We start from the raw sequence: 18,124 nt of genomic DNA on the forward strand, positions 1-18,124 counted from the left end.
CAGACGGCCCAACCTGGCCGTTCCTGTGGTTCCGTGATCCCCCAGGACACGCACCGAGTCCCTTTCTCCACTTTCCAAGCACGTTATCCCCAGGCGCGGGTGACCGAGAACATCCCTATCCCTCGGCTCCTGGCTGATGCCGGCCGGGGAGACTCTGTCGAAGCCGGTTCGGGGACTCCGGGGCTGCACCGGTGCATTCGTTCCCGTAGTCCCCGAGCCGGCAGCGGTACCCCTGGCCGGAGCCCGGCCTCTCCCAGCCGGGCAGCGGGGCCGGGATGTCGGGAAGGGGCCGGGATGTCGGGAAGGGGCCGGTGCCCTTTAAACCCCCCCCGCTCCCGCCCCCCCCAGCTCAGCCGGGCGTTGCATCAGGCCCGTGCGCGCCGCCGGCCGCCCCGCGGGGGCGCGCCCCGCGCCGCCCCTCCCCTCGCCGGCGGCGCGCACGGGCGGGCGGTGCGCGCCCCCGCGGCAGTCGCGTGGTCCCCGCGCGGCTCCATATTGCGGCGGCACCGGGGTCGGGGGGTTCCCGGCGGGGCTCGGGGGCGCGCAGATGGCGACGCAGGTGGAGGCGCTGCTGCCCGGCACGGCCCCGCTGCTGCCCGCCGAGGAGCGCGCCCTGGTGCTGAAGCCGCCGCAGGACGGCGGCCGGGAGAAGGGCGAGCCGCCCATGGGCCCCGACGGCGGGCCGGCGGCGCCGAGGCCGCCCAGCGCCAAGCAGCAGAAGGAGGAGAGCAACAACCAGGAGAAGGAGAGCCTGCTGAGGGCCGGCGGCGAGGCGGAGGACGGCGGCGAGGCGGGCGGCGCGGGGCGCCGGGAGTTCATCGAGGCCCCGCCGCCCAAGGTGAACCCCTGGACGAAGAACGCGCCGGCCGTGAACGGGCAGTCGCCTCCCGGTGGGTGCTCGGGGGGTCGCTGGGAGCGGGGCGGGGGGGGCCGGGTGCGCCGCCGACCGCGCCCCGGGCGGCCGCGCCATGCGGCACACGCGGCGTGGGGCCGCGCCCGCGGCCTGCGGGGCCGCGGCGGGGCGGGGGGCGCGCTGGGAGCGGGGGGAGCGGCGGCGCCGGCCGCGGCCACGAGGCGGGGAGGGCAGCGCGGCCCGGCCATGCGGCGGAGGGCGCCGGGGGCCCGGCGGCGGCGGGCGGGCCCGGCGGCGGACACGCGGCCCCCCCCCCTCCTCCCCTCCCGCTCCCGGCATTCCGCCGCTGCAGCGCCGGCAACGTGGTCGGTCCCCGGCGTGCGGCTCCCCCGGGAGCGCGGCCCCGCCGCCCCCGCGGGGGCCCTTCCCCCGGGCCGCGGCCTGCGCTGCCCACGTGTGCGCGGCCGCGGCTCCCCCGCGCAGGCCGCGCCGCCTTTCTCTGCCGACTCATGGCGGCGGCGGGGCCGGGGGCCGCGGCCGAGCGCGGCTCTGCCCGGCGCGGTCGCTGCCGCGGGCTGGGGGCACGGCTGGGGAACGGGGGTCCCCGAAAAGGGAAGCGGAGGGGCTGCGCTGTCCAAATCGCGCTTGTAACCCGCTGCTGTCGTCAGCAAAGGCTGAAACGGCAGAACACCATTTCCTCGCCTGTCGGGATGGGTGTTGCGCTCCTCTCGTACCTGCTTCAAGTGAATCGGGAGTGGGAGAAAACCACAGAAGTTTGAACTAAGCGTCTTGTTTGGGAAAGACTTTTTCTACCTGTCTCTGTTAGCTCTGAAATCACGCTGCCAGATGTGCCATCAGATTCCCAATTACTGTACGTGCCGGTGTTTTGTAAGAACTGTTACTACCTAGCATGGCGATTCATCCGAGTTATTGATATTTGGGAGATGGACAGCTCTGCAATTTCCACCTGGAAAGCTGTCATCTTAATGGGAAGTATAGAGGACAAGTTAATCGTGCCGGGTAGAAGTCTGTGTTTGGATTGTTTGGTTTGTCACTGTAGTCATGGACATAAGCAAAGCTTAAGGAAATGCAGGACAGCGTCGCTGTCTGCATTCGCCTCATGCGTTATGACACAAAACTGGTCACATCGCTCCTTTGTGTGAAGGTTGCACTCTATTGTGATGCCTTCTCAGATAACGATCCCAAGAAATAAACCAAAAAATGCAAAACTGCAAGGTTGAGTGTTCCTGTTTGAGTGTCCAGATTCCTTACCAGCCTCATCCGTTGCAAAGGTGTGTGATTTGTCAGAGTCAGCACCAACGAGGCAGCTGCCCAACACAAGCAGGGGGCCCTTGCAACTCCTGGGACGATTATTTGAGGGAGAGAGTGAGGGTGTGTCATTAGCGTGTCCACGCAGTTGTAGGGTAAGGGAGTAATGCTGCAACACTCAGAATTGTCCTTGGGCCCAGCACAGTTGTCTCTGTATTCCCAAAGGCGTTTAAAAAATGGAATTTGTTAGTGGTGTGTTCTGGGACGCTTGGCAGCAGCGACTGGTTCCAGCAGTGCCCCCAGTGCTGCTGCCTGGCTCTCCTCTCTTGGGCCATTGATTCTTTTGCTTCGTGTTCATTACCAGAAGAGAAAATGTGTAAAATAAACACGGCTGGTGAGCTCCCACGAGAGGCAGGCTGGCAGCTGACCTTGCTTGGCAGCCCTGCACCCAGGTACCTTCTTGTAGATTTTGCAGGCTCATATTGTGTCTTCATTTCATTGGGTGGAGGATTTGTTTCGGCAGACACTTACCGAAAAAGATCTGGAGTGTGAATTTGTGTGAAAGAATCAGCTGGTGAGGTGAGTTGTCGTGTTGTGGTGTTGTAGTGACCTCCAGGAGGATGACCCAAGGAAAGCCACTCTTTTTCTATGCTTGAAGTGAATTGAGAGCTTCTGAACTCTGGAAAGTCACTGCTGTAAGTCTTTGGTTTCTCAGCAGAGCTTAACAAGGCCTTTGCTCATAATCCAGCAGTGTTCCCAGTGCAGTGCTTGTGTGCTGGAGATTCTAAATGTTTCCAGCCCTGATCTGCCAGAGGTAGTGAGGAGACCAGAGAGCGTAGTGCAGACAGCTCTCTGTAAAGATAAAGGGATCCCTCTATGACTTGTTTTACAGGCTTTGAAAGCCCTAATTTTTTTATAATGATTGTATTAATTATAGACCCACAGAGAAGATTTAATGGACAAGACCTTCTCCTTAGATGTCCATGCATTCTGTAATGGCCTGCGTTGGAATTGGTGCTTATAAAAGTAAAAGCACTGAGCTCAGGGAAAACAGCTGCCTGCAAGATCTTGGTGAGTTTCTGCTGTCCGTGTTGGAGTATGGATAGGGAAGAGTTTAACACCACTTCCAGGTGGTCAAAACACTAGCTTGTTTTGAGCTGTTTGACTCGCCATGGCTGGGCAAGTTGAGTGCGTTTGGGGCCTGACACAGGGACTGAAGAACAGGGTCGTTTTTTCATGGATTAGGATTTACCTTTAGAAGCTTGTGCCTTGCCTACCTGCTGCAGTATTTTTATGCTCAAAGTTGGCAGTAAAGCCTGTAATATAATAGGATGTTCGAGCAAACGTTTCTGCTTTTTCAGGAAGGAGGGCTCTTGAAGTGAAGCCTCTCCTTGCTTCTTAATCTGCCAAAAGCACAACGGCTTGGCAATAAGTGGGGCAACCATTAGGTCGAGTTAGACACCAGTGATACTGCTGATGCTGTGAGTGGAGGAGGCTGAGGCTCTTCTGGAACGTCACACCAGAAAATTTTCATGGTTTCTTGACAAGATGCACGTTACCTTTTTATTCATGTGTGTTTCTGTCAGAGGAGGGGGGGGATCCTTTGAGTCCTGAGTACACATGGTCCTGTCCCATGTGGCAAGGCTTGTCCTTGACACTGCTGACTGCTTGTGAGGAAGCTGCAGAGCTGTAATGATGCCTCGTTTTTACTCTCTAATGATCTAGTAGCAAGATCTGTGTGACCATGCCCTCGTTATTACATGTTCTCTTCTTATCATGTAAATAAATGCAGCCAGCAGCCTGACTGACACATGATGGTAGTGTATGTGTGTCTGTGGTAGTGAAGGAAACGTTTTCTGGCAAAACCAGCTTTGCACTACTGGCTATAAACCAAATTCAAAGTGTTTTCCTCAGTTCTTCTGTAGATGAGAAGTGTGGCTTGCAGTTAAAGCAGCTCGACCTTCTGGAACATGTTGTACTCCTCCGCTGTGCCCTGCACCAGGGCTGATGCTGATGCAAGCATTGGTGTGGACAGGTGTTAACAGCACCCCATTTTGAAAACCTGCTGGATGTATTTCAAGAAATGTTGCATCAAGGCACTTGGCACTTCTTTATTTTTAAAGCCATTTACATCTTGGAAGTAAGAACATGCAGGTTTTAATGACTGGTACTGCAATCGCTGAGCTTTGCCTGGGCTAACTTTTAAAATTCTCCTTGTAAGTGCTTGGCCAGGGAAAGCACTGTATTTCCTAGTGGAGATGCAGGAGATGCTTTGATTTCTTGAGGAGAGTTTCCTGCATGCTGTTTGGCAAACGTGCTGGGTGGATAAGCAGTACTTTCAAGAAGGCACACCTTAGTTGCTAGCAGCAGGCACCAGGGGTGAGCTGACTATTGTTGAGAGTGCGTGTTGCTTTATGCCTGAGCAGAGTCTGACTTGGCTACCGGTACTGAGGAGAAGGCAGGGGAAGATTCATTAGCATCTCACCCCTTGCTGACTAACTCCCCATAGGGCTTTCCTTGAAATCAGCCTTCAGTACAGGAGATAAGATGGATGGGAAGCCTGCTTTACCATTGGCATTTCTTCGTGTTCAGAGTAGGCACACACATCTGCTTGCTCAGGTATCCAGCTTGGTAGTCCTGCACACACCTATTTCCAAAGTGTTGGGCAATTCTCACTCTGTCGTGGCATGTAGTTGTGGAGCTCTTCTGGCTGTTGCAACAGAGCTGCTATCGCAGCAGGAGGCCTCCCCTCCACCGCCCCAAGTTTCCTCTCCAAACTCCTGTTTTCTTCCAATCCCACAACTCACGTTCGAGTAACTCTTCCCACCTTGTTGGGGAGGATGAGGGTAACTGGAACTTGTTGCTCCAAAAAAAAACCGCGAGGCTTAGTGTTTTCCCTCCCCCACATACCTTTGCCCTTTAGCTTTGTGCTGGACCTTTGCCCTGTTCTGCACTGTTTGTTTCGGGCAGAGAAGGCTGGGGAATGCAGCGCAGCTCCTGGGAGCTGACTCACTGGCCCTGGTTGCTGGGCTTCAGTGCCTGCTTCTGCTGCGACCTCCAGTTCCAGCTTGCCAGGTCCGAGGCGTCACTGAAGGATTCTCTCCAGCCATCTCCTTACCCTCACAGCTCTTCTTTTAAACTTTAATATTGCTCATTGTGCCATGGAGATTTCCACTGCGACTGGGGCAGCAGAAGGACTTCATTTGAATGTGAAGACAAATTGAGTCCAGAAAGCAGGACTGGAATTGGGGCACTGGGGCTGCAGTGCTCTGCTCTCCCTTCCAAATTATGACACCGGATCTTTTTACTGTGCTCGAACAGTGTGAAATTATCTTCAGGGCAATGCCAAATGCAGACTTGGATAGAGTTAGGTTGCTCTTTACATTCTCGAGACTATAATGAATCTCCAACACCATCTCTGTGGTTGTGCTTGTTTGCCAAAATAAGGAATGGGCGGGCATTTTAGTAGAAAGTTGTGCGTGCTGTTCAGGCCAGGCTGAATGTTTTAACCCTTACAGTTATTACAGGTGCTCTTTCCCTAGGTCCAGTTGGGTCAGAGGAGCTTTGTTCATTCCCAACTGCAATACACATTTACATTATGGTCTTTAATATGTTACTTATCCTTTGGTCATCTTAGCGTTATTGAAGCCTTTGTGACTTCCTACCAAGGGCCTGAGTCTCCACACTGCTGGCTCTGACAAATCCCTGGCTTGCTGTGTACACAGGGAAATTGGGGAAAGAGGTGATGCAACCTTGGTGATACCTGCTGAGCTCTCCCATGGTGATAGTGCTGTCTCGGTGGAGCTTTTCATGGCCAAGAAGTTGTCTCCAGGGGTTGGCTAAAGTTCTGGGTGGATCTCTGGATCCACTCTGTGGTCTCTGGCATGGCCAGCTCTGCATTTCTTCCTTTTCTCACTTGAAACTGGGCTTTGGTTCCACTTGTTCTGCAGATCCAGGTCCTTGTGAGGTCTGAATGGAGCTGGGAGACTTATCTCCTTGCATTGAAATAACTGGTTAATCTGAATATCGTGTATCAAATGATGCAGCTGCACGACTTGAGGTCAGAGGAAAAGGAAAATAAGGGTTTCAAAGAAGTTAGTGCAGTCCTGGGAGAACTTAAAGCTACTTGTGTATTTAGGTAATGCTAATGGGTGACCAGAACAAATGGCAATTTAATTTGGCCTTGAATAAATAAATTACAAGACTTCTGTGGGGGGAAAATTTTGGGTCAGGGTCGGTCTGGATTGCTTGGCAAACAGAGTACTGGGTGTGCACATTAATGTCACGCAGCTATGGAGCAAAAACTGGCACAAGGCATTTGGTGGAAATAGGTTTGCTGATAGCAATTCTAATGCTGTGCAAGATAAACTTTTGGTTTTGGGAAAGGTTGTGGAAACTGTGGTCAAGTGTCAACATGTTTCTAAAGGGAGGCTCATCCTGTAATTGGAGGTTCCCAGAAGATCCTCTTAATTGAACTTTAATCTATCAGAGCACACATTTGTACTGAAGTTTGGGGGGCCTCGTGGGTGGATTGCCTTTCCCGAGCAAACTGGTGTGTGATGTGTTGTGGCTCTGCTGGTTTCAGTGTTGCACAGGCTGATGGTGCTGATTGAGCTGCTGGAGCCATCCTTGGCAGATCATTTTGCCCAGCTTTGGTCTGACACTCGCTGTGGGTATTGCCAGGATCAAGAGCTCTTCCTGCAGCATTACAGCTACGTGTGCTGGGGGATGTTCTGCTGAGACGTGCAAGGAGAAGGGAGGAAGGGCTGGGAACTGGCTCATCTAATACCTGCTTTATCAGTGAGTTACCTTCACTGTCCTTCTGGAGCAAAGCTGACTTAGGAGCAGAAGCTTCCCTTCACACTTCCATGTGTTTCAGGGTTGTATGGGAACACGCAGCAGGGTTCAGTGCTCTACAGTGGTTGTGATTTTATTTTTTATTTTGTGGGTTTGAGTCCTTTGTTCCTTTGTGTGGTGACAAACCATAGGGTTTGGTAGAGCTCTCTGCTGCAGACTGATGGTGTGTTGGAGGTGACCATGGTGGCCCTGGCTGGGTTGGGTGCTCTGTCACAGCAGGCCAGGTGGAAACCTTAATTTCCTTTAGAAGTGGTCAGCGGGGTTGGTTGTTAGTGTGATGCCACTCAGTCTGATTGTGGTGACATTCAGAGGTGACACAAATGCCCTTTGCTCTTTTGATCTAGAAAATGTTTCTCTGGTTCCTCCAGAATACGTGTGACACTCTCAATGTGCTGACGGGCACGGCGTGCCCTGACCCGTGCTCCTGGGGAAGCGCGTTTGCTTCCTGCTGGACACCCCTTGAAGTGGCTGGGAACAGGTCTGCGACCTGCTGCTCTAGCAGGTGCTGCTCTCCACTCCCACTCGCTCCCCAGAGCAGCCCTGGCCGCTGATGGGGCCCAGGAGAGGCATCCCTGCCCCACGAGGGAGATGTTGGAGGAGAAGCATCTCTGGTGCTCCTCGGTGTCACTCGTTTGAGCTCTGTCAGGCTCTGCAGTGATCCCTTGGTGACCGTGGCAGCCGGGGGGCAACCGGGAGAAATGGGGGCTCAGCTGAGGCTTGTGAACCTCACACGTCCTTGACACACGAGGCAGAGTTAAAGCGCGATTGGGAAGCTGGAGAGGGGGCGGAAATGTGCTGTGTGTCCTTCCTGCTGGCCGGGAGGGCCTGCGGGAGCCCGAGGCGGGTCCGGCAGGTGGGACACGGGGGCTGCTCCGCTCTCCCGGCGCGGGTATGGGGGCACAGCTCGGGGCGGCGGAGCCTGTCCCGGGCACAGCGCTGAGCACAGCGCTGAGCACGTTTTTCCAGCTGAGCGGCGGCGTGTGCAGCTCCTGCAGAGTGACTCTGCAGTCTGCAGGGCACGGCTGCGCCGGAGGAGCCGCGGCCGGGCGCGGGGGGCTCCTATCGCTTCTCCTTTCCTGCTAGTCATTTGACTTCTTTGACTCGCCTGCAGCGTGAATGCATGGAGAGAACAGGGGGGTTTTCAGGGCTGGATAAGGTAGCTTTTAAAGAGTCTGAAAAAAACTGAGAGAAGAGGTGAGGTTTTTTTTTTTCCTGGCTAAATATGTGGGGAAACAAGTATGAAATTGGAAAAACCACAAAAATGAGGGAAGGGGTAGAGTTTTGTTGCTGGGAAAGTAAGAGAAAAGGTGTGTGGGGAGATTGATGTTTTACCTGCCTGGTAACTCAGAGGTGCTGCTAAATACTGAGCATTGTCTTTAAAGCAGATTATTTGTGATATATATTCAGCCTCCACACTAAATCACACAGTCTTTATTTTGTTTTTCTTTCTGACTGTGCTTTTGAAAGCATCTGGTCAGTGATGTAAATGAGTGATTATTTTACCAAGTCTTAGCTACCAAACTATCTGGTTTGCATATTTGCAGTTGATGAAGCTAGTGACAGAATAAAATAGTGAGAACTCACAGCTAATAAGCAACACTCAAATGTCTGATAAGCCAGCTTTCACTTAAACTACAGGAAATTAATTTCTTTGGATTCTCCAAGGTCACATCTTCCTTTTTTTTTTATTATATGCTGCTAAAGAAGCACTGAGTTTATTCCTGCAAGACCGTTGGGATTCTCTACAATTTTTGTGCCTTTGCTGTAACTGGAAAGGTTACACTTCCAAGTAGTAAAAAGTCTGTGTCAGCTCTCCTGACCTCACAGAACAAGCCTACTGAAAATAAAGACAACCACAATAACAAAAAGCAATTCTCTTGGCCTCATTCAGCACAAAAAGAGGCACCTAAAGGAGTGACTGAAGCACTTTACCATAGCTCTGTTACCTCCAGGTGGGCTCATGTTGGCAGGTCAGCTGCAAGGCTGTGCAGAGGGGAAAAACAGAATGAAGAATTAAGTAAGGAGAGACACCAGTGTGTGTGATGCTGAGAAATGATGTGTCTGTAGCAGCAGATACTGAAATGTGGAGAAGCACATCCCAAAAATGTGATCAGGAGGTTTTTACTGTGACTGAAACAGAAGAGTGATGGGATTTGTGCACAAGGTTCCACCCAGCAGTAGAGAAGAGCGAATCACGGAGGTGTCTCCACCATGTGCTCAGGTGACAAAGCATGAGACTTCACTGTAATCATATTGAATTTCACTTCCCAACTCCCAGCTCATCCTTGAGAGCTCGGGGGAATACTGGCTATGATCTGATGCATCTTCTGAGTGCTCAGAAATCCTCTGCCACTTCAGAGGGTCTTGCACTGAGCTGAAAAAAAAAGGGGACTTTTCTTTTGGTTTCCCAGTCTCAGGTGAGCTCTACAAGCTCACTGTTGCGAGTTTTTTGGGGGTTTTTATTTTTGGGGTTTTTTTTAACTGTGGAATGATGAATGTGACATTTGCATACTCTGTAGGGAGGAATTTGCTGTAAATGTGCCATGATTTTAAATTTTAAAATTAAACCTGTAAGGACAATTGTGGAGATGATTTGGAGGAGACATGGCAGGTTGCAGTAAGATAACCCTCTTAGCTTCAATTGGAGGTGAAATCTGAGTTGATGTAATTGTCAGCAGTGAGTGGAACCAAGCAAGCATGGAGTTTGGAGGGTGATTGGAATGGCTGTGCTTGATTAAAATCAAGCAGATAGCCTGGGCCAGAGGGAGGGAACACCTCAGACTGTGTCTGTGATGATTTTTAATTCAGTTAAGAGATTTAATTATGTTGTCTTCGCTGTGCTGCCTTGTGTATCCTACAGCCCCCTACAGAGGCTCTCTGCCTGCAGCCCAAAGGTGGAGAGAGCCTTGCAGTTTTCAGTTTCTGGGTTTTTCATAGGGATTTATGGTATCCTTGTCTGATGTTGTGGGGCTTTACCATGATACTGGTGCGTTTGAGGGGGTGGAGTGGGATCCTCTTTCATGGAGATGATGAATTTCTGGGTACATTAATGGATTCTCCTTTGTATGGAGATGTCCTGCCTGCTGCTTGCTAAGCTGTCCTGGAGTTTGGGTCTGTCCTTGATGTGCAAGCAGAAAAGTGTGTTGCAGCTCTGAGTGTGACAGCCCTGTCAGAGAGAAACACCATCCTGTATCAGTCTCCACAGTGTGGGATCCAGGTGGCTCCTGGGCCACACCAGAATGGCTCCTGTATTTAACCAAGAGTCTTTGAGGCGTGTATTTTACTTGATTGTGCCAGAAATTTTAGTGTCTGTTCAGTATCCAGTGGCTTAAAGAGCAGTTTGGGGAGGGTGACTGTGATCATTTGGACCAGAATCGTGTAGGGTTGCTCTCCTGGAAGGCCTAAGGCCTCCAGTGGTATCACTCCAGGCTTCCTGGTGATTAAAGGATATGACGCAGAGAGAGCTGGGTCACCAGCTGCTCCATGGGAAGAGTAATCAAGCACCTTTAAAGTTGCCTTGGACTTTCTCTGAAGCCCCTTGTTGAGTTCATGATTGGGAGTGTTGAGACTCATGCTCTGGAGCAGCAGCGCTTTGCTGCTTCTGCACTTTGGAGATGAGGGGAAGGGGTTAATGGGAGAGAGCACCCAGTGTTTGTTCTCCCCAGTGCAAGCACTGATAAGTGGATGGGAGAAACAGCAGCCTGTGACCTTCCAGTTATTCCTTGTGTGCCTGTGCATATGTGAGTGTTGAATTTGCAGGACTGTCTGTTTGGAGAGCTCTAATTCTTCTGGTCAGGTTTCCAAGAACCCCATTGGCATCTCTGGTACTTGGAGAAGAGACCTGGACCTTCTTCCATCCATGTGGATCTCTGAAAGGTGTTTTTGCCAGGCACAGTGCTGGTCCTGCTGGTGACTGTGTGTTCAGCTGGTTTCGAGGCCCTGCTGGGTCTGCACTGCTCCCTTTGGTCTGGAGGACACTGGACATCAGCACTGAGGTACTCATTTAGTGTGTGACGTGGAGTTAGTTAGGGACTTATCCCAGAAAACACTCTGATTTTGGAATAGGTGATTTTTTTTTCCCAGGGTTGTTCCTCTTGAAACTCTGTGATGCTGCAAGTCTTCATTACTTTTCAAGTACATGAAGATAGCAGGAGCACCACAGCTGAACTTCACCAAATGCACAGCTGTTTATACACTGAAAACCTATTTTGAGCATTTGTTTCTGTGTGGTTTGTGGGAAATTGATGTTAGAGCTCACACTGGCTGCAGCTCTTGAGCCAGTGTAGGTGATGGGGGTGCCTGAGAGTGAATCTAACCTTTCCTCTGGGCAGGGAACAGAAAACCCCTTAGCAGATACTGGTAAGTCTGGATACCCTTGCAGAGGAACTGATTTGGGATAAACTTTTTTGGTAGCTTTTTTCTCTTGCACAGGCCTTAGCAGTGTCTTGGGACCTAGCCAGCATCATGTTAGGATTGACCCATCTGTCTCATGCTTCAGGTTCTGTTTGGGGGGGGTAAATATCTTACAGTAAGTTGAGAGGCATGGGAGGTGTGTTAGCACGGACCTGGCAGCTGGAGAGGGCTGGAATGATCTGGGTGACTGAGAGGTGGACCCTCCCTGATCCTGCTCAGCAGGTAACAAAGGAGGGGAACAGGAAGCAAACAAGATCTCGGGAGGGATAAAATTGGCCATGCTAATCTTCGGGTTTAGGGTTTCTTGCTTTGCTGCTTTTCCCTAGCAGACCTCACCCCCTTCTCTGCTGAGTGTTGCTTTGAAGAGCCCTGTAACTGTCTCAGGAACCTGTGCAGGCACTGCCTTGGCCTGCGAGGGGGAGCCAGGTGACAGAGATGTGAACTGAAATGTTGCATAGGGCCAGAGAAGAGATTCAAGCAGCTCTGGTCTCTTTGCAGTATATGCTGGACTATGTAGTTTGGACCTTTTTCGTGCCTGGATCGTCCCTGCCGGGCAGCAGGTCAGGTTAGGAGGAGAGATACCAATCGATCCTGCCATCCGGCAGCACTTCCCTCCCCAGGCCCTCTCCTGGGCAGCCAGTGCAGCCCTGCAGCTTTCGAGCCATTGTGATCGAGTTCTGGTCACGTCCCTGCTGCGAGTCCCCCGTGACCTTGGCGAGGTCATTTTTTTTGCTGACATCCGAGTCTTTTGTCTGCAAAACGTGGAGGTTGATTTGGTTACAACTTCAGGGGTCGAAAGCCAGAACAAATCAGCTGGTGTCTTCCTGTGGCAGCGTGGATGAGCCCCATGTCCCACTGGGAGCCGCCGAGGAGCTGGCTGTCATCGCTGTGCTCGTACCTGTGTGTGCACAGCCCTCACCCAGAGCACACTGGCCAGCGTGCTCCACCAGTCAGTGCGCTTTGGTGTCTGGCAGGTGGCATAAAGCACTCTGAGGTCGTTTTTCCCCGTTGGGAGAGCAGAAGGGTAATAATGGGAGGTGGGGGCCAGCAGGGAGCTGGTTCCTGCTGGCACTCGGCCTGCGGCCGCGGCCCCTCGGCAGTTATGGCTGCAGGTTGCTGTAATAACGAGTCAGCGTTTCTCTTGCGTCAGGGATAATGAGCTGCTCTTCAGCCGCTGCCTCCCGGGCCCTGCAGGGAGGAAGCACTGTCCGTGCTGGAAAAGGGGGGCTGGGGACAGGCACTGCGTGGTGGAGGTCCCTTCCTGGCTCTAGCTCTGAGCTGGGAGAAGACAGGCTTCCTGTGCGGGTGTTTGGATTCAGCACTCCGAGTGTGGCTGGCAGAGGAGCGTGGTTGCTGTGTGTTTCCTCAGGGAGCAGCGGAGGGGAGATGGGGGCTCATAAATGGGGTGACTTTTTTGGACCTGTCCCAGATACCTGAATAGCAGCAGTAGCCAGATAGCCCATGGGAAAGTGGTATGTGTGTGGATGCATCAGCTTTTCTCTTTAAATGCCCCATTTTAATATACGGTCTTCTCCTTTGTGTAAAAATACCATCAGGCAAAAATTGAAATTGAGATCCACCCCCAGCACCACCTAAAATAAGGATGACTGCCCTCAATTTAGTTATATCTCCTGGGCTGTGTGCCACAGCTCTGGGTAGTGGTGCTCAGAGCAAGCACCCCTGTACCACATCTGCACCTTCACTTGATGGTCCTGAAAGGGATGCTCTGTGCCTGTCCCAATATCCTGCCAGCTGCCATGCACACCCCTGATCTCCTCCTCACTCTGTCCTCCACCCTGCTTTGCTGATAACAGGAAGATTCACAGAATGTGTTTTTCTGTTGAGATGTTGTAGGCTGCATGGATTCTGTACAGGGCTGAGAATGGTCAGGGGCTTGGGGAGTACCTGGTGCTGCAGTGAAGAGATCACTGGTTCCCGTGGTGACTGCGGGTCACTGGGTCCCTGTGATCAGACACCACTTCTTTCTGATTTTGGGTGCATGCTGAGAAACAAAAGTGTCTGTGTGCAAGGAGGAGGAAGTGTGAGACTGTAGGGTCCAAATCTCATTTGCATTGAGATACTGTTGTTTCTTGCTCCTTCCCACTGGGCTGCCTGGAGGGCAGGCTGGGCATGGCTGGTCGGGTGTTTGCAGGCAGGGGCAGGACTGCCTGGGTCCCGTGTAGGGATTGCCTGCTGCTGAGCAGGTGGCTGACAGGATGGTGGAGAGCTGCTGTGAAGCATTGTCCTGCAGCATCTGGCCAGTGCTGGGATACCTGGCATCAGGGTGCCTTGGGAGGTAGCAGGTGTGTGTGGTGGGAGGAATTGGTGGACCTGGTTTGCTGGCTTCACCTTTCTATGTTGGGAGTTCGAGCAAAAAACCCATCCCTGTGCCTCGTTCATTGTGTTTCAGTTTTAGCCTTGGGAGGGCTGGGGAGGGAGCTGACCTGGACAGGCAGCCTCAGTCCTGCAGCGTAGGAGATGGGCTCCTTGGAGAGCAGCCCAGGGTTTTACCTGCTGGCCACAGTCTTTCTGCCTGCTTCCCTACCATGGCTTTCTTGGGAAAAGAAAGTGCTGCCTGATTTAGACTTCTCTTGGGCACCTGAGGTGCTGCCCTTAATTGGCAGGCTAATTTTTAATTTAAGTCACTTGTGCTTGCAGGGGAAAAAGGTGTCCCAAAGGGTCGTTGTTCCTGCTGGTCCCTGACCAGCCCTGCCTCAGATGTATCCTCCCAGCAGCCCCATTTTTCAAAGCAAGTCCTACAGACTGCTCCGTGCTTGTTCGCAGCTCTGGGGAAAGCTGCCTGCAAGCCCAGTGTTCTCAGTGTGCTCTGGAGAGTTTGGAGTCAACTCTGTGTTAATTATAGGTGTGATGAATTGGACAAGGTCAGCCTCTCCCAGGCAAAGGGGCTGAGCCCTGGATGCAAGTGTCTTTCCGGGACAGGAGTTGCCCTGGCAAGCCTCTTCAGGTGAATGTGAGCTGTATCTGTCCTTAGCTGTCACACGTGGTCCTTGCTTTCTTCTGACCTCAGCCACTGAGTAGAGTCACTGCTTTTCTAGTAAAAGTAGTGACAAAGCTGCTCTAGAGTCGTGGCTGAGCTCAGGAGGAGCCAGGAGAGCCTTGCTGCACATCTAGAGCAGTGGGGAATACAGCAGTGAGCTGAGATGAGACCTTGAGGGAATGTTGAGTTTGGAGTTGTGGTGATGGCACATCTGATAAGAGATGTTGCTGAGGGGTCACCTGCAGCTGTGCCTGATTTGGTGGCATTAGAGCCTGGACCTGTTGTGAATGGCTGGTTCTGCTGTGGCATTTCTGATGAAGAGTTGGTGGGACAGCGTAGCAGGAATGCAGACTGGAGAACTGCATCCCTCAGGGTACAGCAAGGGGAACATATGCCAAAGCCTGGCTCTGCTAAATTCCTGGCTGGCACAAAGGAATTTATTTTATCAACCATTGTGGTGCTGTTATTTATTTTGGTTTTTGGTAGCATCTGGTACAGCTGATCCAAACAGGTGGGACACCAGTGTTACCACATTGTTCCTTTGCAGAGAAGCCCAAGTAGGGAAATAAATTATATCTTGTTTGAGATCTTAAAAGGTCTTTTCAAATCTTAACAATTGTATGTTTCTATGAAGTACAGGGTGCTTTGGCTTGCTAATGTAGAAGCCTCAGTGACCATACAGAAAGACAAAACTCCTCAGTGACCATACAGAAATACAAAATATTTAAATGCATTTGGGACATGGGCTGGTGGAGGATTGCAGTAGAACATGCAGCTTGCAAAGGATCAAAACTGTTGCTTGGAGGCTGTTCTGGATGTGATGGGCTGTCCTTGATATCATGCCTTCAAATGGCCACAGATCATAACTGTGTAATAATGGTAGAGAGAGTCTTGATTTAACTTCTGGGTATTTTTGCTCAGCTTGGCTCTTCCGGTTCCTATGTGGGATGAAAGCATCCCTGCCTGAGAATGCTTTGAACATGGTGCAAGTCAAAGGAAGAGAAATAGAAGTTATTCTGGCAGAGGAGTGTTTCTGCATGAGCCGAGCCCAGGCCAGAGAGCATTGCCCTGCCTGAGGGGTAGTCCTTGCTGTAACTCTTGTGACTTTCCAGCTGAATGTGTGTTTTGGGTAACTGATAAGCAGAAGCCAGGGGCCTGCCCCTGTCCCAGGAGGACCTTGCCTTGCTGGCAGTCTTCCTTCCCCCTCCTCTTCCAGGATCCTTGAAGAAAACAATGTATTGCTCTCTCAAAAGTACTGTTTTATATCTTCTGGGGAAGCCTTATCAACAGGGGTTTTCCACACACATTGTCCTGTGTGCTCCTTAAATTAGGTCTGGTCCTTCCAGCTGCTTAAATGAACATCTTCCCAGCAATACGTAAGGCCCTCCAAGAGAAGGGCTTGTACCTCTAACTGGAAAGAGCCTGGGGGCTGGGGAGGTTCAATAATCTGTTTTGGGGTCTGAACCCTCCAGACTCTGTCCTGTGCAGTGGCCTGTGCCTGCTGACAGAGACTCCTGAGCTGGGAAAGGGAAGGGGTTCTCCTGGTGTGATGGGTGATGTGCCAAGGCCCTCGGTGTCCTTTTGGTGATGGGGGTGTGTGTCTGGTGTAGATGCTGTGTTAGAGCCAGGCACAGCTGCTGATGTCTCTCATGGCTGCAAACAATCAGAAGAATGCTCACTTGGCTTTTGCCTTGGCTTCCACCTGTGCTCCTTGTTAGGTGTTCTCTGTAGACTTCCATCTGATGTTGCTGCACAGGGGAAGTGGGCTGCCACCAAGTAGCTCATTGTGTGGGTCTTTGTACATCTCAACAACCTTTTTTATTGCTCACTGCTGTCTGCTAGAAGCCAATACAGAAGGTTATTTATGAGAGCAGTACATTCAGGTAAACATAGACTCCTTCAAAATCTTTCTCACATCAAGTGGTTGAATTGAGGTGGGTTCCAAGCTGGATTGATGTTTAACTTGAGATTCTAAGAAAATACTTCCTCTGTTTAGCTAAAGCAAACAAATTGAGAGAGGAGACCTTTTAAATATGATTTGCACTCCAGCTGCAACCAATACTGATTTTTTTTTTTTTTCTTTTACAGATATATTTCCAACTGATGGCCAGTCTGGTATGTATTAAATAAAAATGAAGCTCTTCAAACTTCCTTCTCCCTTGCCTTCCCTGTACTTCTCTTCCTTCAGAGTCAGCGCTAACCAGATGTAGAAGACTGGTACATGCGATGTACAGTCTGGAATATGTAATGGACATTAATGTAAAAAAAACCAAAACCAAACCACAAACAAAACCCCAAAAAAACCCCACCCAAAAACCGAAGCAAAAGAACTTCCTAAACAAACTTCTAATATTTGGTCATTCCTGTATAGCAGTGACATCTTTTATGCTTTCATGTAGTGATGACTAAAGAGCTGGAAGGTTCTTTCCTCCCATACATTGTAGCATAGAAAATTTGGATGTCCAGGGTGAAGGAGTTTGGGAACTTGTAGGTCTTGCTCATCACACATAATTGAAAACACTGATGTGTCAAGATGCAAATGTAACTCAGATTGTTGTTGTTTATGTTACCTGAATACAGATGGATGTGTCTATGAACCTGAGGATGTATATTTGAATTTGCAGTACTTTGGGAAGACACAGACCTCCCCCGTGGCTTGTAGTCTGTGTGTTGCTGTTGAGTATTGCTGTTAAGGACAACCAAGTTGCTCACTGTGTTGCCATCCGTGCAAAGACAAAACTTCCTGGCCCCAGTCGTGTGTGCAGCCTTGCTGGGAGAGCAAGGTTGCTCTGGATGGAGGTTTCAAATCAGGAAAGTAATGTAGTTTTCAGAAGCAAATATTGATGATCTCAATTCCTGCCTTTCCCAAATTACCTTATCCAGGCTGATGTTGTGGAAGTGCCAAGACTGAAAGAAACATTTGTGTTTTAAGCAGTGATACCAGGATCAGTCAGTGAGAGCCTGTTGTTTCAGAGCTGTAGTGCCACGTGGGGATGTGCCATAGCAAAGGCACTGGGAAGGGAAGTCGGTGCCTGACTGGGCCTTGTGTCACCCCAGGCATGTCACTGTGTCCACCTCTGATGTCCGTCTTTGGCTTTGCATGGGATCCTATTTCACCAGTTCATGGATGGTGTGAGGATAAATCACTGTTGATGGTGGAGACACTGGAAGTATGGAAATCAGCTCTGGTGTCTTAAAGCTGATTTCAGGGAAAATAACTCACTGCTTTAGAGTGGTCTGGTGTGACACTGAAGTAATTCAGCCTGCTGAACTGAACAGAGGGGTGGAAGTTGTGGATGCATTTCCAGAGCTCTAGCCAGCTACCAATGCCATCGTGTAGAAATAGATGCACTGGATTGAGGCTTTGATTCCACATTTTTAAGTCCCTCATGATTTTCTTGCTTTCTTAACATGTAAGAATGAAATACTAGGGTTTTGAAGAGCAAAGATACATTCCCATCTGTTGAGTTTGTAGGAGGCTTTTCTCCACCTTGCTGAAGATATGTCTTCTTTGGGTATTGGGTTTTGTCTGCCTGTGCTGTGAACTCAGACATGTCCTTTGCTTGGCACTGCTCCATCCTCTGTTCTCCAGCTGGTTGGGGACCTTGCACAGCTGCCTCCAGGGTGGGGCATGAGTGTGTGTCTGCAGCAGATGATAGTGCTTCAGAAAGTGTTTGTTACATGTCAGCAGTGTTGCAGAAAACATTACCTACAGAGCTTGGGGCTTTTTTTTA

The 18,124-nt window shown here is 51.0% G+C and overlaps 1 protein-coding gene across 2 annotated transcripts in view; it reads left to right on the forward strand.

Moving 5' to 3' along the window:
- Positions 1 to 486: 486 nt before the first annotated feature.
- The window catches only part of LARP1 (La ribonucleoprotein 1, translational regulator), a 45,801-nt gene continuing 28,163 nt past the window's right edge, over positions 487 to 18,124 (forward strand). For both annotated transcript variants that reach the window (XM_053990760.1, XM_053990761.1), the window contains exons 1-2: positions 487 to 890; positions 16,479 to 16,505. In XM_053990760.1, coding sequence (XP_053846735.1) covers positions 548 to 890; positions 16,479 to 16,505 — 370 coding nt within the window. In that variant the 5' untranslated portion in view covers positions 487 to 547. The remainder of the gene's footprint in view (positions 891 to 16,478; positions 16,506 to 18,124) is intronic.

This window comes from Vidua macroura, chromosome 15, assembly GCF_024509145.1.
Source record: "Vidua macroura isolate BioBank_ID:100142 chromosome 15, ASM2450914v1, whole genome shotgun sequence".
NCBI lineage: Eukaryota > Metazoa > Chordata > Aves > Passeriformes > Viduidae > Vidua > Vidua macroura.